Source organism: Parasteatoda tepidariorum, chromosome 1 (assembly GCF_982258835.1).
Source record: "Parasteatoda tepidariorum strain Cologne lab strain chromosome 1, Ptep-v5.0, whole genome shotgun sequence".
NCBI lineage: Eukaryota > Metazoa > Arthropoda > Arachnida > Araneae > Theridiidae > Parasteatoda > Parasteatoda tepidariorum.
This window is the reverse complement of record NC_141755.1, coordinates 3,955,505-3,980,895: the sequence shown is the minus strand read 5'-3', so window position 1 is coordinate 3,980,895 and position 25,391 is coordinate 3,955,505. Positions and strand designations below refer to the sequence as shown.

At 28.8% G+C, this 25,391-nt stretch overlaps 2 protein-coding genes across 8 annotated transcripts in view; one reads left to right on the top strand and one right to left on the bottom strand.

The window, feature by feature from the left end:
- Positions 1 to 8,807, top strand: part of LOC107441187 (uncharacterized) — a 58,509-nt gene extending 49,702 nt beyond the window's left edge. For all 6 annotated transcript variants that reach the window (XM_016054348.5, XM_071180247.2, XM_043041934.3 and 3 more), the window contains exons 10-13: positions 925 to 1,121; positions 2,565 to 2,710; positions 4,098 to 4,276; positions 7,941 to 8,807. In XM_016054348.5, the coding sequence (XP_015909834.1) occupies positions 925 to 1,121; positions 2,565 to 2,710; positions 4,098 to 4,276; positions 7,941 to 8,118 (700 nt within the window). In that variant the 3' untranslated portion in view covers positions 8,119 to 8,807. The remainder of the gene's footprint in view (positions 1 to 924; positions 1,122 to 2,564; positions 2,711 to 4,097; positions 4,277 to 7,940) is intronic.
- Positions 8,808 to 12,210: 3,403 nt separating this feature from the next.
- Positions 12,211 to 25,177, bottom strand: LOC107441209 (uncharacterized). 2 transcript variants are annotated; one of them, XM_043041931.3, is made up of 4 exons: positions 24,626 to 25,177; positions 17,687 to 17,830; positions 15,330 to 16,502; positions 12,211 to 13,078 (listed from the first exon to the last, which is right to left on the bottom strand). In XM_043041931.3, exons 1-4 carry the CDS (start codon positions 24,651 to 24,653, stop codon positions 12,948 to 12,950), a joined length of 1,476 nt encoding a protein of 491 aa, XP_042897865.2. In that variant the 5' UTR covers positions 24,654 to 25,177; the 3' UTR covers positions 12,211 to 12,947. The 2 variants fall into 2 exon arrangements, with proteins under 2 accessions (XP_042897865.2, XP_015909868.3); XM_016054382.4 differs by lacking the exon at positions 24,626 to 25,177 and adding an exon at positions 18,702 to 18,919.
- Between the last annotated feature and the right edge of the window lie 214 nt (positions 25,178 to 25,391).

The window sequence follows — 25,391 nt, the reverse complement described above, 5'->3', positions numbered from 1 at the left end:
ATTCTGTGTGTCCCCAAATCTTGCCAGATCAGTACACTAATTATTTTGAAATCATAGTTGAGGCTATGAATCGCAGTCCTATCCTTAGCATGTCGTCACTGTGGTTTTTGTGTATTGCCAGATCTTAAAAACAGTGACAGCTTAGCTGCTGGCAGGGTTGTCCAAGCTGAACAGGTCAGAGTGGAAACACCTTGGCTCTCCAGATTAGGAATGAAACTTTTCATTATGGAGACACATCAACTGTCAAACAGTTGTTGTTTTTTCTTTGCCTTATCCAAAAGCATTTTTTCAGGAAAATCAGTTTTTATCTTAAATTTCTTTGAAGGGAATAGAAAAGTTTTCTTTTTTCCCTGTTGTTCTTTAAAGAAAAAACGGGACACTCTCATTTGTTGTTACTAAGTCTTTATGAGAGTGGGAAGTAAATGAACAATTTTCTCGAGTGGGATGATTGCCAATGGAAAAAACTGTTGGAGACAGTCTTGGCCTGCAGCTGTCTGTAGAGCTACAGAAGAAGAAAGAACTAATTAATTTTTTATTTTTAAAAATTGGATGAAAAAGAAATTTGCTTTTGAAAATGTTAATAGTGTAGTAAGTTTTGTAGGTTCAGGAGGTGTAATCAAATATGCCGAAAAAGTGTTTCAATTATATCTAAAAGTTGAGACTATTAAATGATTGGAAAAAGACAGTGTAATGTACTGAATGTGCACTACAGTTTTAAGCCTGGGAAAAAGAGAAAGAAAGTTACCTTACTAACAATTCCAATGGTCTAATTATTCTGATTCCAGATCAGCCTAGATTGCAACCCAATAAATTACACTAAACTTTACACAGACATATAAATTTTTTCAACCAATATTTTTCAGTATTCCCAAGGTGTCCTTTTAATACACTGATCTTTCTCAACTGTTATTATCTTCTCTTCAGGAATGCTGAAAGGTCTCAAAGATCTCAGCTGGACCTTTGTGTTGTTGTGTTTCGTAGCTGTGATCCTTCACGAGGTCATGTTGGGGCTTTAATCAAGCACAGTAAAAGGCAGGTCAGAGGCTTCGTTGGATGCCATGCTATGCTTGAACCTGGAATGTATATTGTTGTTTGCCTTGCCTTCAATCACTGGCATACAAGTATGTATTACTTGCATTTTAAAAAATATATGTATTTAATGTATAAGAATTAATTTTTAGTGTTTTAATTTAATGATACAAATTATGATTGGTAATTTAAAAAATTTTAAATTTAGTCACCATTTGCATTTTGCGTTGCATTTTTCTTATGCAACAGAGTTATTTCAACTTTAAAAACTTCTCTGTTTTCTTAATTTTCATATATTTATTTGATTTTAAATTTCAACTTCTTATTCATTATAAAATATCCTTTGATGTGCTACTGCTGACTTTAAAAAAAAAAAAATACATAATTTTTCTCATACTGATAAAAAAAGAATGCAAGTGTGAAATATAAAAAATATTATTTTGCGTTTTTAATGAATAAATTGTTTTCTAGTGTTATTATGTCTGACAAATAATTCAAATGATATTTTTTTTTGAACGAAAATAAAAATGATTGCTGGAATGTTTAAAATGATGCGACATAAATTAAATTCTTCTTTAAAAAATTGTATGAAGTATAATTTTTGATTATACTTTTTTTCTAACAAAGAAAAAAGAAAGATTTTATTACTAGCTAATACTTGATTATAAAGCTATTTAAAAATAAACAGGGTTGTAGTTTATCAGGTATGTTCAATCATTTTTAAAATGTTTCAGCCAAATTTTTTATTCTTCATTTAGAGTATCAGATCACTTTGATTAAGTAATGCTTTCTACAAGCCTCTCATTAGAAAAATATCCAAATTTACACATGTTTCTTATTGTACACCGCATGTCTTTAGAAACAGATTGTTGTATTTTGTGTGAATTATATGAGAAAAGACATTTATTCAGAATTTAGAGTTGTTTATCAATTAGGTTTAATTTTTTGAAATTGGTTTCTCTGATTTAGTACTATTTTTTTCCCGTACGCATTGAGACATTAGCATTAGATATTTTCTTACTTATTTTGACTTATTTACCTCAAATTATTTTATTTTTAACCTTTTTTATAATGTAATGTACCATTTTATTTATCAAACAAAATATTTCCTTTTACATTAATTGGCTAAAAAGAGGTAGGTATTTACTTTACTTACTTTGCACTAGACCTGCACAATGGTCTATTGGCAGAGATCTGGGAAACATTTCTGAGGATGATCTAAAGAAATGCCATCGCAATTTTGATCCTCTGAAGAGGGCCTCGACTTCAGTAGCTTGATGACCGGCACGCAAAGTCTAGTAGTTTACAGTTGAACAGTTTAACAAGCACCATCGGTCCCAATCTGGACTGATCAGATCTAAGTGGTCACCCTCCCGCTTACTGACCGCAACCAGTGCTCATGAACTTCAGTGTTCTACTGGGAAACGTATCTCTACGATCAGTTCACTGCGGGATCTAAGATGAGAAATCCAAACTAATTTCAATAATAAAATCTTAATATTTATTTTTTACACTTTACAAAATATTTGTTTTAGGTTTGAATACCTATGAGCAATACCCTAGATTTCTCCTTGCCATCCACAGTTCCAAACGCATCCTCGTAGAAAAAGTTCTTCCAATGCCACACATTCTGGCAGATGCAATTATTTTATTAACAGTTGCCAAAGGACAACGTCATGAGGTAATTTCGTACATTATTTTACTTCTTTTTCTCGAAAAATTTTATGACAATGTTTAATAATGATTTAAAAGAATGTTCTTAGTAATATTTTGATGACTTTGAATAAATAAGCTTTAAAGTCTGTGTGTTGCTTTTTGCGCTGTATGATAGAATAAATGTTTTTATTCACTAGCTTCTAAATGACGAAAATCATAAATCTTCAACATTTATTTGAACTATTCACAATTTTGGCATTACAATAAGCTTCTGAATAAGATGGTTTTTAAGGTTTTACAAACTGAAATTTTGGTCTGAACCATTTTATCTAAAGGCCAAAAATTGGAGGGTAGTCGTCAAAGAGAAAGATGCCTGAAAAAAGACTTCTGAGGGCTGTCATGCCACCAAAGAAGAAAAATGCTCTTTAAACTTTATTCCTCTTTGAAAATGCTCAAAGACTATAATTTTGTATCTTATTTTACAGAGATTTTAAAAGTTTAAATACTTGTTGAAAGTTTAAATACTTGGCTGCACAATTGAATAAGATTAAAATTAAATCTTTCTCTGAGGAATCCTGAATAAGAAGGGGAAAAAATGTCCGTCAAACTATCTTCCATAAAATCATGACCACATGAAAGCAAAATTTTTACTAATTCATGTTTAGAAATCTTGATCAAATGCACCAAAGAAGCTTTTCCTCAAACATGCCGTTAGCTTAAAGTAATTTCAGGTATTTGATAAAACCAGTGACAATGACATTCATTGTGGAAAAGTTTTACAAATGAAATAATTTTAAAAAAGATATTATTTTCCTGATTACTTATATGACTCACTATGGTGTTGGGAAATGGAGCATTTGTAAAAGAGAGAAAAAGGAAAAAAATGCAATAAATTTTCATTCTGTTGAAATTGTGTTGAAATATTCATAATATGTACTTATTTCTATAATTATAAATTATTGACTTTATAAGACTTTTCGAATTATTATTTTTTATGATAAACTTAAAAATCACTTATTTTATAGTCTAACTTGCTTCATACAAGTTTGAGTGGTATAGATTTTATAAAACAGTATAATAAATAAACTGAGATTTTATTGTCAATAAATATTTTTTAAGGTTCAATCAGGTCATGTTTAAAATAAAAATGAAAAATTTGTAATATTCAATTTTAAATAATCATGAAAAAGTTAACACTTGATAGGAAGCTTTTAAATCAGTAGGTTTTTTTTACTGGGGCAACTGTATTAAAATTAGTTATTAGAAGGTGCTAACTGTTGATGGAATGTCATTTAATTCGTAATAACGAAACTAAACTCAAACCATTGGAACCATAATAAAATTGTTTTGCTAATTGGTTTCAAGACAGTATTGTATTCAGTTGTTTATGTAAAACATCAATTCTATTTCAGGGTCGAGAGGGTATGACTGCATATTACCTGACCAAAGGTTGGGCAGGTCTTGTTGTAGTATTGGAGAATAGACTTCCTGATAGATGCATTCAAGTCATATGCGACTGCTCTGAAAGTATGAATGTTGTGTCCACTCGTGCCACACTGCGTACTGTTGATAGTATACCTCCCCTTCACAGGTAGGGTTCTCATCCCATTGGTTACTATTCAATTTTAAGTTTTCTTTTTAATGCTTTCTAATGCGTCTCATCTACTCAATTTTATGATCAATAAGCAATTATAATTTAAGTTGTCTGTGTTAGTATTATAAAATATAAATATCATTTAAAATTATATAAAAATAAATCTATGGTAATGAAAAAAAAAATACAGGTACTATAATATTATCTTGTTCCTTTGAAAAAAAATCTATATTTGAAGACTTGTTTTTATGCGCGTTTTAATTTGCCACTTTATCGAAATTCAATTTTCCCTATATTTTTTTACTAAAACTTTCGTGACTTGCGTATTCCTTTCAAATACTTTAAATTTTTGAAATTTGAGAAATTCAAAATTAATTTGATATTTCAGTTGGGTTGATATTTTTGAAATTAATTCCTTCCAAAGCTTCTATTTTTGTTTCTTCGATTATTTCAAATCATTCCTTTTCACACTCATCTTGTATTCAGTGAAATAAGCGAGGATTATTCTACTTCAGAGAAAAACACACTCTAGGCTAGTGCGTTAGGCTTTTGAACATTTTTCTTATCAAAACTTATAGCACAACAAGAGGGGAAGTCAAGTCTTTAATGTGAAAAAAATCACTCTGTACCTTTTAACATTCTAAATCGGGGGTTTCCAACTTACATGAGGTGGGGGGCCTCTATTAAAATGTCAATTGGCAGGCTACAAATTTATCAAAATTTTATATAGGACTCTTTTATGTTTGAAGGAACATTAAATATTACTCTTAGATTTTTATCAAGCTGTACAAAACAAAAGTATTGAATTACAAAATAAAATAAGAAGTCGATTTTTACCTGAAAAATAAATTATTTGGCACCGTTAGTATGTTAAATATATCAGAAACGAAGAAATTAGATTTTTTTTAGAGAAGAAAAGTACTTTATAGATTTTTACGAAAATTGTCCGCAAAAAATTACAACTAATATATTTTAGTTCGCGGGCCGCCAGTTGGTAACCACTGTTCTAAATAATGAGTCAAAGAGGGGTAAAACACCCTTCATTCACTCCAATGTATAACTGCCAGCAAGAACAATACCCTTCCTAACATCTGTTCAGAGCAACAAATGAGCAGGAAGTCCCTATTGAAATGATCACCTATTGTATATTCTTAACTGAAAATTTCATGCTAGCTGGTGAACCATTCCTTAAAAATATGCAGGTTTTTTTCATTTCAGTACCTTTTCTTTATGCAATTAGATGAGGATCGGTAACAATAAATATCCATTAAAATGAGGAAATTCAACATTAGTTTTATATAAAATGATTTGGTTTTATTAAATTTTATTCATATAAGCGGGTTATTTAATTATCTGATGTGCAATTAAGTGGGGACGACTGTATATGGTGTACAAATTTTTTGTTGAATAACTTGCTAAACTAATTTTTGTATTTTTAGGAGTTTTTAATATAATCTTCTCAAGTACTAGAGTTGCTCTAGCATATAATTCATAACATTTAAAGCGTGATATACTTTGATTGCCTTTCTTATTAGTATAAAATTGAAAATGTTATCATTCAAATGTGAGATTTATAATTCAAGTAAATAGAAATTTAGATAAAGCTTTATAAAAACTTTAACTCCTATTTGTATTTGTAATATCAAGACTGACGATATGATGATAGAAGATGGTAAACTAATAACACTATTTGTTTCAAACTTTTAAACAATATAGGGTTAAAAAAAAACTATATTTTATCTCTATGAATTTTTTAAAGAAAAATATATGGTCCCCAATATTCCAATGCATTACAATGTAACATGATTTGAAGATGCAAATTTACCTTTTGTTATGTCAACAAAAATTATTTGCAATCTGAAATATCAGTTATAGTGAAAATTTTAGATTCTGAGTGGGCAATGATCTCAATTTGTTTGGATAAGTGAGGTTCTACTGTATTTAAATTGTATAGTTTTGTTTTACTAAGTTTGCTTTGCTTTTTATTTTACTAATTTTTAAATTAAAAAATTTTAGATTTTTCTAAGGCATTTTTGAGTATTCTTTATTTTTAAAATAGATTGAGTTTAGATCTGTTGTGATTAAAATTAAATTATTTGAAGAAAAAATAATGTTTAATTTTTTTTTAGTATGGAAGGACAAAAACAGGATATACATTAATTTGAATCCAATGCTTTTGGGTATCTTCTGACCTGAATTAAATATTTCCCATATGAAAGGTTTTCCTATAATATAACAATACTTATAAAATACTTTACACTTATAAAAGCAAATAATTATCTTGATTTCTCTATCGAATTTTGTTTTCATAAATTTATTTTGTAATCATCTCTTTTGTGCTTTTTAATATATTTTTAAAATTAAAACTTTGTTCAAGCCCGATCACAAACTAAGACAAATCCTAATAGGAAATAGAAATATGTTAATAGTATAATTATGAATTAATTATATGAACGTATATTAAAATAATTATAATTTTAAATACACGTTGTTTGTGAGGAAATTCGTGGTTCATGTTATTACAAAACATTGCTAGAATCAAAATGATTCCCTAATTTTTTCATGTTCTTGTCTTAAGTACTTATTATTAGGTACTTATTAAGTACCTTTCATTATATTTATGTTGAAATAATTCAAAAAGGAAAAAAGAACTTTTGTTACTGATATTCAGTGAAGGTCTTATAATATTCTGACGCTGAGTACTTCACAATAATGGCCAAATTGAGAGAAGAAAGTAGGCCTACAAATCACATGGGAATATGTAGTTGTAAATGTAATCCTGAGCCATTGAAGAGGGTTTTTAAATTGTGTGTAATATACAATATCTACTGAATATAACTTGAAGACACATATCTGTATGGAATGAAACACTTTCGCAAACTTATAATTTGCATCCTTTTCTAATGTCTCCAGACCTTTTCCACATAATTTTTTAATCTTTTAAGAGTGCCTACCTTTCAATTAGGCCATATTATTTTGAACCCGGCCGCAGTGCTGAAGTAAAATATCCTCAGTGACAGACGAATCACGAGTTAGATTCGCCTTGCCGTCAGGTAAACCATGGAAGGTTTTCCTCTCCATGTATCGCAAATGCAGGTTACTTTCATAAAAGAGTCCTCCACATAAGTAAATTTCACTCAATATTTGATTTAGGCGTGGCCTTCTCTTCTGGTTTGGGTTCAAAATTACAAGGCTTTGGAGTCGAACATCGGTAGTCGTAAATCTTAAAGTTAGTCGGCTGTTCGACGACGGTAATATGTAATAAATAAAAATAATTTATAGAAGGTATATTACCTAAACTTGTTAAGTATCTGAAATTTTGTTATTTTGATATAATGACCTATGTGCCAGGATTTTGTTCAGAAATATAATTTTTTAAATGAACCTTCAATATGAATCAAATGATATGCTTGCCATACTATTTATAATGTCATAACAACTTAATTCAATGTAATATTTAAATCCTACATCATAAACTGTTCAAACGCATGTGAAACATTTACCCAAAATTTTTTAAGCATTCATAATTAGAAATATTTATAATAATAATTATAATTTGTTTTAATAATGATTTTATTCATTTACAATTTTAAAAATGTTTTAATACTGATTTAATATTAAGTATATCTTCCAATTTTTTTAATAATATTTTATATTATAGACAGGTGATTATAGTTCTCACTCAACTAGAAGGCAGTGGAGGTTTCTCCATAGCTCACCGTCTTACTCACCGTGTGTCCTATAGTGGAGGACTTCATGATTGGGGCCCACCAGGAACAAATCACGTACCCCCAATAGATCGTAAAGTATTTGGTCTACATGCACCTCGACCATTGTGACGCGTTTCAAATACTAAAACATTAAGTCTGCTCATTGTGATAGGGTGCCACTCAAACACAAAAGGATCTCTCACTACTTATTTTATAAAATTTAATGTTTTTTTTTCTCCCTTGTTTTATATTGCATTTGAAGACATAAGTGTGAATTAAAGGTCAAGCAAAAGAGTGCATTTTTAACATATTCATTCTTAGAAAGCTATTGAAAATGAAAGTGTTCAATTAAAATGGTTAAATTTATTTCCTGTAGATGAATTATTAGTTTTTTCAAGTATCTGATGCAATTTTATGATTTAGTTGTTTATATTCTTGTATCTGAATCAGTTATTGATAAAATATAGGGTGCTGAGTATTCTGAAGAAAAAAATTTGAGCAATATTTATTTCTCGTTTGAGATATCCGCTACAGATACTTTTTTTTTTTTTTTTTTACTCTCAAGCACTTAAATCTTCCGCATTTTTATTGAGTTAATATGAAATTATTATATTTCATTATTTTTCTATTTAATACATGAAATCCAGAATCAGATTTATTCCATTTAATTTTAATTTCAACAATATTTTGAATTATTTTATCCATAGCTTGGGCTATGTGTTAAATGAATAACAATTTTTCATCTTGCATTTTGCTGACTTTGAAGTTAGTAATAAATGAATAATTTTAAATTTAAATTTAGAATAATTTGTTTAAGGTGCTAAATTTAGATTTTTTTTTCTGGACATAAAATTTTTATGATAAACAAATTTGCTTTTTTTTATTGAAATACTACAAAAAACTATCTGTGATGATTGTTAAATAAAGTATTGTTTGAACAATGGTTGATGAACCATGATTAACTCGCTTTTTATTTTGATTAAAAAAAATATTTACTTCCAAATGAAAATGTATATACAGTTTGAATCATGTGGAAAATAATATTTACCAATAACATATATTCAGTATTTGGACAAATTTTGTCATCTGATATTATAATATCCTTTTGTTTTATTTATTGTGATATAATCACCAAATCTATTTATGAATCAAAATAAATTAATATTCAAGTACAACACTTATAGTAAGTATTAATTTTTTTAAAAATGTTTGTAAATTTTCTGTAGCACTTTCAATGATTCAAATAATTATATTTACTTGCGTTGAATTTGATTTTATATTTATTCATGTGGTTTTATTTTAATCCATCTAGTATGTTTCATTGTGTATTTTTTTATTTTTAATTATTTTACTAGTTATGAATCCAAATAAAAGTTTTAATATTTAAATAAATACAAGTTTTAATACACATTATTAACTGAATTATGCTCATTTTTGTCTAGTCCTAAAATATGCATGTTGTATGTTTGTTACTGAATTGCTTACATAAATTTATCTGAAACTGCTTAAATGCTCATGCAGATAAGTAATAAAAAGTTTGAAAATATTTTTGAAAAAGAACTTTATTGAGTGTTTCTTTTAAGTAATTTAATATTTACAATGCTGTATCAATATTTTCTCTGAAAATACATATATTTTTTAACTATTCTGGCCTAACCTTACATTCAGTGATAAAATTATATTAAACTAAAAAAGGTCATTTGACCTTCTGGTTTTCCTCCTTTGGGCAATGATTCTTTTATGCGTGACAGTGGGATGAGAGGAGTGTGGGTGCATAAGAAAGAAAAAAATAACAGAATGAGTGAAAGGGGAAAATAAAAAATCTATGTAAATAAAAGAAAATACACATTTGAAAGATACATATACTAATAAAATCTAAATTCATAATTTTAATGATTTTCTATGTAAATACAAAAGTAAATTATTTTAATGCCAAAAAACCACAATTTTAAAACTGTTTCAAAATCCCATATTTTTTTTTACAAAGTATAGTATTTTTCTGGCTCCAAATATTTACCTTACAAGACGTTTAATTTCATATTAAAATTAAGTAGATCCAAAATTTTGGACAAAAAATTATAGTTTTAGAGTATCTTGCTCAACTTTTTATTATTATATTTTAATGTTATTGTTGCCTCTGCATAAGTATTAAGAATGAAAGTGTAAAGAAAATTACTTATAAATTGGCAGATTTTATTCATTGCTGAACAATTATATTATGTTTTACAATCAATCTTAAAAGTATCAGCTTGTACTTCTTATTTGGTTCACCTATATTTAAAATTAATTTTGTTTACTGCTATTTGAGAAAATAATAATAAATTTAAAAAAGAAAAAAACTGTAATAAAGTTTTACTGTAGTCATAACTGTAGTTTATACAAAAGGCTGTTGACCCCTTACCTCTCATGCACGCCACTGCTATGTAATAAAGGAACTGGCATGTCCATTGAAGAAACAGCTCAAACGATGATTTTTCTTGTGCAGGTTTTTCTCATGTTAATTTGAAGATCTTTTACAGTTCAAACTGCTAAATTTAATGCCGAATTTTTAAAAATCATATAGAAACATTTATAAATATTATTTTTTTAAATTTTCACAAAAATTAATGTGCATATTTTTAAAAAATATTCATTATCTATGTAAAATTTATTTCATTTTTAAATTATTTGAAATTCTATCTGCTTTAAAAAAAATTTTAATTGCCATGTATCACTTTATAAATTATGTAAAGTTAGGTTTAGGCTAAGAAAAATGATAAACTTTCCTTTTATCCTTCTTTAAGTAGAAAACTTTAATACTCTTAATCAAAAATGTGGTATTTTTATTATGTAGGATTATGAACATAAATGTGATTTCGAATCAATAATTAATAAAAAAAACTGATAGAAGATAGAAAGAAGTCTATACTTTAAGTGACTTATAATATTTCTGAAAACATGTGACTGAATTAACCTATCACCCACTGTCTGGATCAATTTTAAAATTATAATAAAATAAATATAAATTGAAATAATGTTATTAAAGTGAAGGTTTAAAAATAATTGAAACACTTTTGTTTTTAAAAAACATGCATATACTTGCTATCATTTCATTGTAAATTTTGAATATTTAAAAGAAACACTATAAAATGAATTCAAAATAATTTCAGAAAAAAACTTAAAGATTATACTGACAGTAATTAAAAAATTAGAGAAAATTATTAACTTGTTATTCCATAGATTAATTTGATTTGCCTTAATATCTTTAAGTAGGTGAACAATAGTTCTGTTGCGGGCTATTTTCTTGAAAAGACAGTAGAAAGCTTTACTATGAATTTACTTGGATAAACTTTACATTGTAGATATACTCATTGCAAATATTTGAGCGAAAGTTGTTGTTGGGGTCAATGCTAAAGAGTGCCTATGGTTGTGAATGATAGCTTTAAAAAATTTGTTATTGATTGTGATTTTTTATTCAATATATATTGTATGATTTTTTTTTAATTGTCCTATTGTGTTATGCATGTGTTTATCCTTTTAAACTGTATTGTATATATTATAATTTCATTTTTATGCAATTTTTGGAATTTTACACCAAGATTGTCATAAACATTTAAGTCAGTCATTATGTTTAAAAATCTCACTGTTGTTTTAAATGCTTTTTTTTTGCCAAATTTTTTTTATTTATTTTTGCGTTATTGTGTACAATAAATCTTTTATGAACAGTACTTAATGAAGTGTGTTTTATTAACTTAGTAACAAATTATATCTACCTAATATCTGGTTAAAAAATGCATCATAGTTGCATAACATTTAAAAAATAATAATAATTATAATACAAATTTAGAGTTTGAGAATAAATTTAAAAATAAGAATTAAGATTAAATTTGAGAATAATTTTAAAAAATTTACTTTGTAAATTATTGTTAGGAAAAAAAACCTCATTTTTTAGATTCTATTTTCATATTTAAAAAAAAAAATTTATTTCCATGTTTCAACAAAGTCAATTGAATTCACAGCCGTACTGTTTTTTCCATTTAATTTTAATCATGACTAATTGTATATGCATCTGAAATCAAAAACAGATCTTAATATATTAAAATAAATGAACTTTATTTCATAAATAACATAAAAATTAAACATTCAGATTTTTCAATTCATTTCTTGTCTGTATTTTTCAATTTGGAGATTTATAGATAAAGGCATTATCAAAAATTCAAAACATATCAATAACTATGGTTAGGCTAATAAATTATTATAATTTTAATTATTAATGCATTTTAGTATACAGGTGAAAGGATATAAAAAAAATATATTTAACAGTTTTATTTATTAATGAAAAGTTATTGAAAGTTCACTTTTATAACATATTTAACTTATTCAACAACAACAAAAACAATAAGTTTTTCCAATTTTATCACTAACTTCTTATATTTTCCTCATAACGATGTCTTGACCACTTATATATGCATACCTGCCAACTTTTAATCTTCTCAGAGATGATATTCCCCAGTGGTAGTAAAATAAAGTTTAAATTACGATTTTAAGCAGAAACATTCACTGTATTTTAAACAAGTTTATGTAGATAACTACAACAGTATTACATATTAATATATATGCTTGGATTTTTTAAAAATAGTGGTGGATCAAAAATATTATAAATTAAGTTTATAAATGCAAGGAACATATAGAAAGCATAGATTTTACTACCACCTTAAATATAGAAATAAAATTTTACGCCAAATGCGTAAAAGTTGGCAGGTATGTATATGTCATGAACATTCTCTTCGAATTCACCTAAAAAATGCTTCCTCAGCTTTTCCACTTGAATCTGGTGATGGTTCAAATATCTTTGAGCGCTAAACTTCCTCTGTTATATGTGTGCACTGTTACTTTTTCAGTTTTCTTTGAGCATTATAAAAGTGGTTTTTATCAGTGCCAGAACAAAAGTATTCCCAATAAAAGATTGTGGAATAGTATCATTTCACTGTGCCTCTTATGCAGTTTACTAATCGAGGGAAAAATACCAATAAAAAACTACAAGTGATGCTAACTGCGATCATAACATAAAGAAGACCATCATAAGATCCCAGCTTACCACGAAAGTAACCTAAAAGTTAACAAAACATATTAACTTGGTAGAAAAATAAATATAACATTTTTAAATGAACTGAACGGAAGATTTGGGCATCCTAAGTTAGCACACTGTCTAAAAATTTCCAATCTAGTCAAGTGTATTAAAATATCAAAAATATATAATTTTGAAAATAGTCATAACATTTCTAATCTTATCATTATGCACATATTGTACATAAATATCTAATTATATTTTGTACTAAATTTTGCTTTTAAATATTCCCATAATTCATTGTATTTTTAAAATTATGTTAAATTATCATCATCATCATTGGCACGACAGCCCAAAATGGGCCTTAGCCTTCTCGAGTGTTCCCTTCCATCCTGACCTGTTCTCCGCAACGGTTTTACAGTTCAGTTCGAGAAAGTCCTTATCTATGGAATCGGACCATCTGAGTTAAGGATTAAATTATTATAAAACACCGAGGTTGGTTAAAATAATGGAAGCGCTTACTTCATCATTTCTCAAGAAATATTTAGAGAATTATTTTTAAACTTTGGAAGTGTTTAGGTCTCGCTGTTTTTTATATATATCAATAAAGATAAAGGCTTTTAGAGGTTTGATTGTCCATCAATAAATTACACACAAACAAAAGAAATGTTTTTGAACACTCTATGCCATAATCTTGTAACTTGTATCAATTACGTTGATTATCATGTACAATATATAACAACTGTACAAAATCTGGTAGACTAGCTTAAATATTCCCGGAGATGTGAACATTTTTATAAATAAAACTAATTTTTTTTTACTTACATTTTCTTTTTATAACTGCTGAAATATTATGTAAAATTAAACAAAATGTTAAGAGTCATTTTTAATTAATAATAAAAATATTTTAAAATTAGAAAATTCGGTAAAAATTGCGCAAGATATGAGTATTTAAAGTAATCCTCTCGCACTGAGAGGATTACTTTAAATACTCATTACGCGCTACTGTAATATGCACGGAAAATATTTAAAAAAAAAAAAAAAAAATACAAAATTAAATTTGTGGAAAATTGCTTACTATTCAAATCTTTTTGCAAGAATTACCAAAATTCGCTAGAATTTTGCAAGAATTACCAAAATTCGCTTTGTAAACTTTCAAGATATTTAAACATAAGTTACCAAATACAATTCAAAACAAAATTATGAAGAAAGATTTTTTTTTTAAATGTTTGCCGCGTAGTATGAAAGGATTACAACTTTTAACGAATTTTTTGTCAACTTGTAAAATGGTATTTTTATTATTAATTAAAAATTACTCTACAAATTTTGTTCAATGTTATAGCTACAACAAGAAATGTAAGACTAAAAAATTAGTTTTTTATAAAAAATATTCATATCTCCATGAATATTTAAGCTAAGTTAACGAAATTTTGTGCAGTTATTATTCATGGATAATCAACGTATAATTGATACAAGAGATATATTTTTTGGCATTTCAGAAACATTTTTTTTCGTTCGTAATTTAATGCTTTAAACTTTAATGGTATGTATGAGAAATCGCGTGACCTAAACACTTCTAAAATTTTAAAATATTACTTGAGAAATGTGAGTAAGTATAGAAGTGTTTTCATTATTTTGTTCAACCCCTCTATACATATAAAAATTAAATATATTTCTTAAACTCTATTTAATATAAATTTGTAATAGTTTTGAACGTTTAAAACAGGAATAGATAAAGTTTTTATGAATTTTAAAGTCGAAATCTATTGAAAATTGCTGTTTAACTGTTATTTTTGTTTTTTACCTGCTATTATTTATTGCAATTTTCTGAAGTGGACGCCATACTGAAACTTTTCATCACAACTTTTCATACACTTGTGGTGTTGGTTGCTTTTAATGTTCAGGAGACTGTTTAAAAGAGAGATTACATTATTTTATTATTCATTAATATAGAAAATATTAAAGCCAAATGCTGGTTGGAGACGGTCAATAGAAATAGTCTGTTCTTTGTCACGTATGGGGGAGAGTGAAATCGCTTTTCCGGATGCCTTGTCCGTCATAAAGAAGGTTGTAAATATTTTCGGAGTCCCTACTGTCGAATACATTATTTTCCGGATATTTTGAGCTGAAGTCGTGATTGAATTGATTCGTAAAAATGAGCTCGGATTGACCCTGTAAATTTCAAATTATTTATGGAGGGGTATGAAAATGTGTGACGGAAAGTTTCTCCATTGGTATAGCGTCCTCTTAACTACTAAGCAAACTTATCACTAAAAAATTATAACACTTTTACCAATAAGTGGTGACATGGCAAAGCTCATGGGGGCGTACATAAGGAATCTTGATGCCATTGCCATAGCTCTCTGCTCTTTTGGAATGAATTCGGTCACTATGCCTGGAAGTCCAGTTGTATTTCCACCGCATGCAAATCCGAACAAGCAGATGGCAAAAATAGCTGTAGAGAAACCTGACACAAATATCAGAAGCAGGCAAGAAAGTCCCATTACAGCAAAACAAGAGGCACTGAAATTAGAAACTGACAAATACTTCTTATCTATTATGGTACCTAAAAATGTTCGACCTATGGTGTCGAATAACAGAAGACCCATTACAAAATGTACCTCTAAGTGTTCTTCAACTTCCTTGTCCCTAGCGAAATCCACCATGATTGTCCACGATATATACATTAGAAATGCGTGCGAGCTTTGAATGAATGTTACAAGTAAATACACGGGGTTCCAGAATATGTTGAACGAACTACAAAATGGCTTACTTTCTGTGTCTTTATTGCTCGATAACCGTTGATTTCCCAAATCCGAGTGCTTTGCTTTCTTTTCATGGTTTTGATCCTTTGGTGCATTTTCTGGCAGAATATTTGAGACTGAGCATTTAAAGGTTTTCATGTCGTTTTTTTGACTGAAACCATCGGATTTAGTATTTTCTTCTAATTTCATGAACAGATTATTCGATTTAACAACAATGTTTGGTTCCTCAGAATTCAATGTTTCTTTGTTTTCAATATTTTTATGTCCTATTATGTTATTCAAGTAAAAGTTACTTTCAGTTACTTTAGAATAATGAATGTTTTTAAAACATATTTCGCCGCCGTTTAGGACTTCTTTCGAATAATTTTCGCCATTCGTAGCTTGATTGCTCAATGAAACACTAATATGGTGTAAGTCACTTGAAGAAATTGAGTTTTTGCGTTTTCTGATTACTTCGATTTCAGGTCTAGGTTTGGTCAAGAGCATTGCAGCAGGCACGCTATGCAAGATTATACCAGCCATAATCAAAAATGTTCCTGATACTCCGTAGTGAACTAAAATCATATCCAAAAGGGGTGGAGTAGCAAAATTGGCTAATCCACTTAGTCCAAAAACAATTCCATGGCCTTTTCCTCTATGCTTGTCAAAATGTCGATTTATGATTTCAGGAACCAAAGCTGTAGACCATCCAAAAGCTATACCTTAAAACCATGAAAAATGGGCTTAGTTTTTTTTACTTTGCACTAAGACAAAATAATTTGATTTCTAAAATGTTGTGTAACATGCTTGTGGTAGGGTTTCTTTAAAAAAAAAATATTTTTGCATGTAAGGCTAGTTTATCCCATTGCTAAAGTAAATATGTTTAGTATATAAATTATTTTTATAATTAAGCATTCGGCTCCTCCCCCCCCTCCTATGCGACCTATAATAAACTAAAATCAACTTCATGGGAGAGAAATATGTATAGAATGTTTGACTTGTTACTTTGACCAGCTTTTATTTATTTACACACCCCGTTGGTTGGTTTAACGAGGCCTACATAACTTCAGATTGATGGGTACCAGGCTGCCTAGTGCGTAACATCCATAACTCCCTTGGCCGACGACAGGCTGTTGAAAGAGTGCTTTATTTATCTATTTATTTAATCAGTATTTATTTTTTTTATACGGACGTGACTTTACATACATAAATTATTTTATTTCAGCTGTACTAAAATTAAACAATTGTCGCTTTTGCTATTTCTTTGAAATAGTGCATTTTAATTCATTTTTCACGTTTTTATTAAACTAGTTTTATAATTTGTTACAAATCAAATTATGGCGTCAATAACAAATTCATTAAAAGTATTTGTATGTTAACCATGGAAAGGTCATAGTAAAAAGAAAAACTTTTTATAAGTGTTTTTAAGTCCAAATATTTTTTTAATTATCTTAAATGATTTATGAATTGGTGAACTTTGATCACTCTTTTCCAAAAAACTATAGTTTGGGAACTTATGGCTTACATAGAATCGTAAGCAAATATTTATTACAGAAATACAAAAATAAAGATTTAACTAGAAATTTAAGTTGAATAATTTAACGATAAATTACTAAGACTAATGTTCATATTTTACCTAATAAGTCGAGGGGATTCGATTTTTATAGTGAGCTAATTTGATAATCCGTTTGGTTTTGATGAATGTTTTCTCTTCTCATTAAATAAGCATTTCTACAAGTCTTAATGTACTATTCTGACTTGAATTATATTGGGCGGTGATTAGAGAAAACCATTTTTTTTAATGAATTCAACAGAAACTATTATCGGTAAAAAATGAGCTTAATAATTTCCTATAAATTATTTGAAAGCATATATATCTATAAAAGATGGCAGAAATCAAGATTACCGTATATTATTCCCAAGCACACATCAATTGCTATGATCCCATCTGCAAAAAAACATCCACCAACTCCTATAGTTAGTAATACACAACCACACAGAGTCACAGCTTGTAGACCAAATTTTTCACCAAGAAATCCTGCAAAAGGACCTGTTAAAAGAGAACAACATCGAAATAATTTTTTTATTTTTTTAGAATTTTTAATGAAAATGTAGATGGTGTTTTTACACTGGGGAGCGTTGCAGGTTCTTTATCATATTTCCGGTTAACTGTATCCGGTGTGAGGCCCTTTGGCTTAACGTGTTCACTGAGTCGAGTATGTTTTCTGTTCAAAATGGTAATTTGCAAAATAAACTTAGTCTCGCTACACGAGCTAAATGCTAACGTATGCACGGTTCACTGCTTGCAACAAGAACAACTGAAAAGAAGCCTAATGAAGACTGCCAAAAAAGCGTGTTTTTTCTAAATATAGCAACCATGTCGCTTTTTTAAAAATGTATCCATTAATAATTAAAACAAATTTTCACTTCGAACGCACTTGAATTACTTAACAACATGAATATCTTATGACATGTAACTGATTTAAGCTCAGAAATCATATGAAAACAAAATTATCTGCTTGGAAATTAACTGTAGCAAGCAGCTGTAAACTTTCTTACCGGAAGTCGTGAAGGTAAATAAAGGTTTATTTTCATTTGTATAGTTTGTCTAAAATAAGAACTCCCCCAGACATTCGTTTGAACCTGTGGCTGTGACTATGGTAACGAGGTATGACTATTTCAAGTGGGGGTGCGGGCTCACTGTTTTGGAGTAGTTTCGAGTCGGGTTGTCGAGAGAAAGAGAATCTCTTTCTTCGTTCTATTGTGTTAGTCCTAGAGTGAAGCTACCCTACCTAACATGCGCCATTCTTGTTTCCATAGCAACAGACAGCCTCACACTTTGTGGCAAGAGGAGTTCATAGCTTGGAACACCATCCGTGGAATCTGTATGCGAATAAGGATAAATGTGTAAAAATAATTACCAGATAAACTTCTTGCGCAATAAGCCATGGCGAAAGGAAAAGAAGTTGCTTTTCTGTTTGTGTTGTAGCGGTCTAACATTTCAACGAAGAGTTGGGAGCCTAATCTCATGGGCCAGCATGCTAACAAGAGAACCATACTCGCTGCTAAGGCTACCACCCAACTCTCTAAACTGTCCACTCCTCTTCTTTTCATTTCATTCTTTAGTTTTGTGAACTGAAATTGACTATAAATATTTTAATTCTGCTGTTTATATTACATTGAAAAAAAAAATATATAAGGATGGGAGTAAATATAAATATAGTAACTATAATAGTAATATAAATAAATATTAAAGAGGACTCCCTTTAAGAGGATGCTATATCCCAAGAGAAGCTATATAAGTAATATATATTATATACAAAATATATGTTATGGTATAGCAATATATACTATATTAGTAAATTTAAATTTAAAGTGAAGAAAAAAATCAGTTACAATAAACAAAAAGTATGCTGATTTTTTCCCCTCCTAAATATCAAATTGCAAACAAGTTATGGCAGGATTAGCTGATAGGGGGCAGAATTAAAAAAATAACATTATTTTTTCCCCCCATTTGATATTTTGAATGGGGAAAAAAATCTGTGTTTTAATAATTCGGTGTTTAAAATATTCTGTGTTTTTTTTCATAATTGATTCTTTGTTAATCCGTGCCAGAGTTTTCAAAATAATTTTTTTTTAAATAAAGAAAAGAAAGAAATCGAATTTATTTTACTTAAAGTAGATTTTTTATATTTGAATCAGATTTTTTTGAATTTTACCAGCTAAATCATGCGATAAAATTTACTAATAATGCATAATATTGTTTAAAAACAATAATCTAAATAAAATAGTTATTTGTTAATAGTTATTCAAACTGTAATAATTATTTATTATAAACTAATCAATGAACAAATAAAAATAAAAGCATGATTTTTTTTCCAACCTAGACATCGTAAAATTTGAAAGACGGGATTCAATTTGTCCAATCCAATCAAAAGTAAATTAGTTTAGATCAGAATACATTAAAGAAAAATAACATATTGCAAGTTTCCCGGGGTAGAACGAGTCTTTGCTTCATTATTGATATTATCTAACTACCTATTTAATAAGTATTAAAAGCACTTTAATTTAAATGAATATATTAGCAGAATGCATGTTTATTACCTGCAAATTATTTCACGCATAGCGGATAGAAAATTATAGTTAATAAGTTTCCCGCCACTCTTTTTCTCACTTAGACTTCTCTTTTTTTTATGTTTATTTTAATTTTAAAATGTAATAATTTACTAACATCCCCCCTTTCATTCTTTCTTCTTCGATTTGAATAAAAACCTTATTAATAAAATCAAACTTAAAAAAAAAAAAAAAAAAAAAAAAAAAAAAACGCTTAGAATATTTTTATAAACATAGTATAAGAATATTTTAGACTTATATAATGATTCATTGTAAAAATATCATTTGGCTTAAATCAATAAATTCTTTTTTAAAAAATCACAATTGCTTTAAATCAATGATTTAAAAAAAAAAATCTAGTGATTTAAATCGTAAAATTAACTATGCCAACCCTTATCTGGACTGTTTATTTTTTCCTTCCATATTTTATATAATATTACTAACGTAAATAGAAAGAGAATTTACCATGCAGAGATTCTCCCGCGGTATAGGATCCTAGAGGTGATAAAATCATATAAAGTATATCTTGCTTTTTCTAAACAAATTGATATAGTTGATTCTTTTTGAAGTCTTCACTCATGTAGTACACCTGCTTTAATTGTGTCTACAAAAATATTACAAAAATAATACTCCGGAGCTCCGTTTCCTTTTCATTAAACCATCTAATTGATTTTGAAAGCATTTCATCACTTTGATTTTCATTACAGACATTTCTCACGGTTCTATTTCATGTCTTCATAAAAATATTTATATGATATTCATTCACATACGATATGAATGATTGATGGCGCGTATATTAATTATTTTTATTAAAGAGACGTGATTTCTAAGATCTGAAAATAACTACGAATTTCGGAAAAAAGAAATCCTTCTATTGAAAATAATGTTAAAAATTAAGAGCTGAGCATGTTCTCAGCGACCCATACATTGGGAAAAATTATATTAATTAACTATCTGCCGCGGCTAGTTGACTCCTATTACTTTGGCGACATTACTATAAATTCGTGCCACTATTGGGTAATAAATAAATTTATAGTAATGCGGCTTACAATTTATGCGTATTAGTTTTAAAGACTATTTTAATATACGTTTCTTATTATAACAGTAGGATTAAAATATAATCTTCATTATATTCTTTTTTGAAATCTTCTCCGTATGAAGGTTCTTTTCAAATGATGTCAAACTTTTTGAAATCAAATCTTCACTCGCCAATATAACACTTCATTTGAAAGCGCTTCGTGAGTGAATATAATAAGTGATAATCTCAGCTGAGTTATTTCTTTTTAATTTTTCTTCGCAATTTAAATTACGCCACAGCTCATGAAGACGTTTTATGTGCTGTATAGTGCGAAATGATTGAATCAGATTTTAAAGAGAATGAATACTATTATTGGAGAGATCTGAATTATATTAACTCTAATTGGGTATAATATAGCCTACGTCACAGGTTGTGTTGTTCCTACTAAATTTAACCCATGAACGGCATTTTTTGCGAGCCTAACTTCAAGCCACAAATAAACAAACGAAGTGTTCGATCGTTTAAATAGCTGCTCGCCAGATTTTATTGCATTATAAAGAAAAGTTATTGAAACTAAATACAACTAAATAAACAACAACAACAACTAAAACAAATAACAACAACTTCTAATAACAATAACTAAATAAGCAACAACTAAATTCCATTCGTTTAGCATTGCGTCATATGTTGTTCCTACTAAATCGAAGTAGTTGTGTTTTTTTCATATTATACCCAATTGCTTCAAAATAAGGTTTTCTCTCACCCACACTACGTCACTTCCAGGTATCTCATTATGTAAAGGTAAAAATAATAAAAAATAACCTGCACTAACAAAAAAATTTTTTATACACAATTTGCTGTTCTTAAAATATAACATTATTTATAGCAGCAGTTCATGTGTGCGCCATTGTAATTTATTTGGGATTTCTGAAATGAAGCTACGAATTCGAAACATTAATAAACTATATTTTCATGTTTCCTAAAAAATTAGAAAACTGGTGATGACGTACATAGATGTAAAAATGTAGATTTATACTTCGTTTGACTTGACTTTTTAAAATAGAAGAGGTTAAAACTGCTAACACAAGGTTGATATCACTTTTTTTTCGTGTTTTGCTACTATTTACCTAATTAGACCTTTAAATCATAGATTGAAAATCTCATCCTCTTAAATATTTATGGCTCTTTATTATGTATTTTTTTTAAATTAGACTTATAAATTAGCATTTTAAACAACATCGCAACATATGTAAACATAAATGAAGGTATAAAAAAGAGAAAACATTTACATTTTTTAAAAAAATAGCAATTTTTCTTGTATTCCAATAAATGGACAATATTAATAAACCAAATCAATATGAAGAAAGGCATAAAAAATAATAACACGCAAGAATTTCTTAAATATATATTTTTTTTACCTACAGTGTTTTGAAGTACGCTAATTAAATTTCTTCTCCATTAAGTGTTCATTCATTTCTTTAAGAGAAACTATTTAAAGAAGAATTAAATTAATAAAATTTACCTTGATAAATTCGATTGGGACAACTTTGAAAGAGATTTCCGTGTTTGGGAATCACTATATTTTACTTCATTTTTTTGTTTAATTAATTTGATTCAGTTGAAGAAAAATCGCGTCGAGATATTGATGTTCAGTTATCAACATATTTGATTATGGTTCAGATGTTTTTTTTAATAAAATTAAGCGTTCCTTTTTTGCTTCTTCCAATGACCAAATAAATAAGTGAAGTAGAGATCGATTTTGTATGTTACATTTATGAGTGTATAATCAATTTAAATGTTCTAATTTTTAAATGTGAAATTTCTAGGCAAGGAAAGAAAAATAGAAATTAAAAACCGATTAGTTTGAAATCAGTAGAGTGAATATAATTTAAATCGAACAGCCGACCCTATTTTGATTCCGTAACTTTGAACCCGATCCAGAAGGCAAGGAATCAAACACTAGAATAAACTAGTTTTTGAAGGAACTAACCCACATTTGCCGTACATAGAGAGGAAAACCTCCTACGGCTAGCCAGATGGAAAGGGGATTATAACCCATGATCCGTCTGAGACTGAAAATATTTTATATCAGCATTGTAGTCGGTGCCAGCCAGGAACAGAATTCATATATACCAGCCAACCAGCAGGCTGGGATTCCAGCCCGGGTCACCGCATTGGGAGGCGAGTGCTAAGCCACCACTGCTCCTGGCAGAGTGGTTGAGAAAACGTTCCTCAATGACACACCAAAGTTACCTCCGATAAACCGGGAGTATGAGGTACGGGTCAGAGGTTGAGGGAGTTCTACCCCACCTACCAGTGCCTCCTAAAAGACTTTAAAAAAAATAAAAATTTTATCAAATTAAGTTAATAGTTATACTAGTTAATATGAATTGCTCTCACTATCAATACATTTTTATATGCTTAACAAATATAGTTTTATAAAATATATAAGCCAAAAAGATATCAACCGAAAAATATGATGCTCCCACCCCCTCTGACCAGAAATTCTGGCTACGGGCCTGATGAGGTATCTAATAGCGGTCGTTGAACAGTCGATCCAATTTTAAGTTTACGACTACCAAAGTTTAACTCCGTAGCCTTGTAATTTTGAACCCCATCCAGAAGACAAGGGAACTACTGGATCAAATATTGGGAGAAATTTGCCTTCGAGGAGGACTTTTTGATGAAACCACGAAAACCAGGCATGGTTTGCCTGACGGCAAGTGAACTCTAGCCTATAATCCGTCTAACACTGAGGATATTTTTTGTCAGCACTGTGGTCGGTGCGAGCCGGGGGCAGGATTCGAACCCGGTTCCTCTCATGAGGGGGTGAGCTCTCTATCTTCTGAGTCACTACGACTGATGATGTATCGGTATAGGGTTGAGGTTTTGGATGTCTGCATTTTCAAGGAAGTTGGGTCCTGCTTTCATATTTATGGATGACAGCAAGTAGTCAGAGTCAAATAAAAGTACATCAGGTTAGATTTTCTAAAAAATGAAGAGATAAGCAGGATGAACTAGCCAGCCTCAACAATATAAGAGCATGTTTATGCATTCAAATCTTGAAAACAATGTTGCTGAATGATTGGCACCAACTGCTACTTGAACCAGACTTATTTCGAATATAAAGTCATGGTGATAGCATTCAATTCACGTCTGTTTATCTGTCCTGTAAGAGAAGATTACATTTCCAATTAAATATTTTTTCGTTAGTCTCAGTAATCACTGTTTCATACCTTTTGACTTAGAGGAGTGTGAATGCTTACCAACGTCTCGTAATTTTCTTGTAGTAAATCAACACTTATGCATCGACCAAATTTTAGTAAAATTTGGAGAAAATCGACAAATTTTGTCCAACTTTCTTTATTTTAATCAACTAGTCTATTGTGTGTGCTTGTGTATGAATAAATATAATAGCATAGCTGATAAATATTTCTGTTGCAGAAACACTTTATTGAAATCGGAACTGATTCAATGCTTCTAAAATTAAAATTCAATGTATATCATTCATCCATTTTACAAGTGTAACATTTTTAAAGCAACGGCAATTATGTAAAATAAATTTATAATCAGAATTTTAGTTCGATGATAAGTTCATAAAGTTTTATTTTAATAAATAGAGTTTAAAATTAAACATCCACAATTATTTTTAAAACTCGCAAAGATTTTGGGAGAAAGTCGAAAAATTAAATTATGAATAAAAAAGATACTTACAGATAATCCTTCGTTTCCATCCAAACATTAAATGAAATTCATTTAGTTCATTATAGTGTGAAGATCAAAATACGTGATTATCGACACCTTTCCATGATACTTGACTCTATAACCTATTAAAGATGGTGTGCAACTTTTATAAGAACTGTAAAATTCGTTGTGACAAATAATCACTTCAGGTCGAAATGCTCTTTACGCAAGAATTTTAGGAATTTGCAGCAATGACCGGAAAATTAATTCTTCATTAATTGCTAAAGATGGAATAAACAACGGATACAGTTCACTCATAAATCCAATAAAAAAGAAAAGCAAAAAATTTACCTAATATTCAAACGAAAACTGCAATATTCCACCACACTCCAATGTGAAGAAAAAAATATCGTCTGGACTGTTAGACAAAGTTTCGAGAATTTGAATGAGGAAACTTCTAAATCACTCATTGGGTGCTAAGTGGTCTAAGTTAATGAATGCCATTATAGATTGTTCGAAAACTCAGTCAAGTTCAATCGCTTAATATAATTTCAAGGTCTTTCTATTTTAAAGAAAAGAAGAAAAAAAAATCACACTAATATTCTATGCACTTAGGGATTTACATGAAATATGAAAATTAATAGATTTTGTTTTATCATGCAAATGTAATGGTATTTGTTTTCTCTAACCTATCCAAAATTATAATCTTGTATTAAAATACTTGTCCAAAATCATTAAACTCATATTATTATTATTCTAAATTTATTTTAAAAAATAAAAATCCCAAGATGTTCAA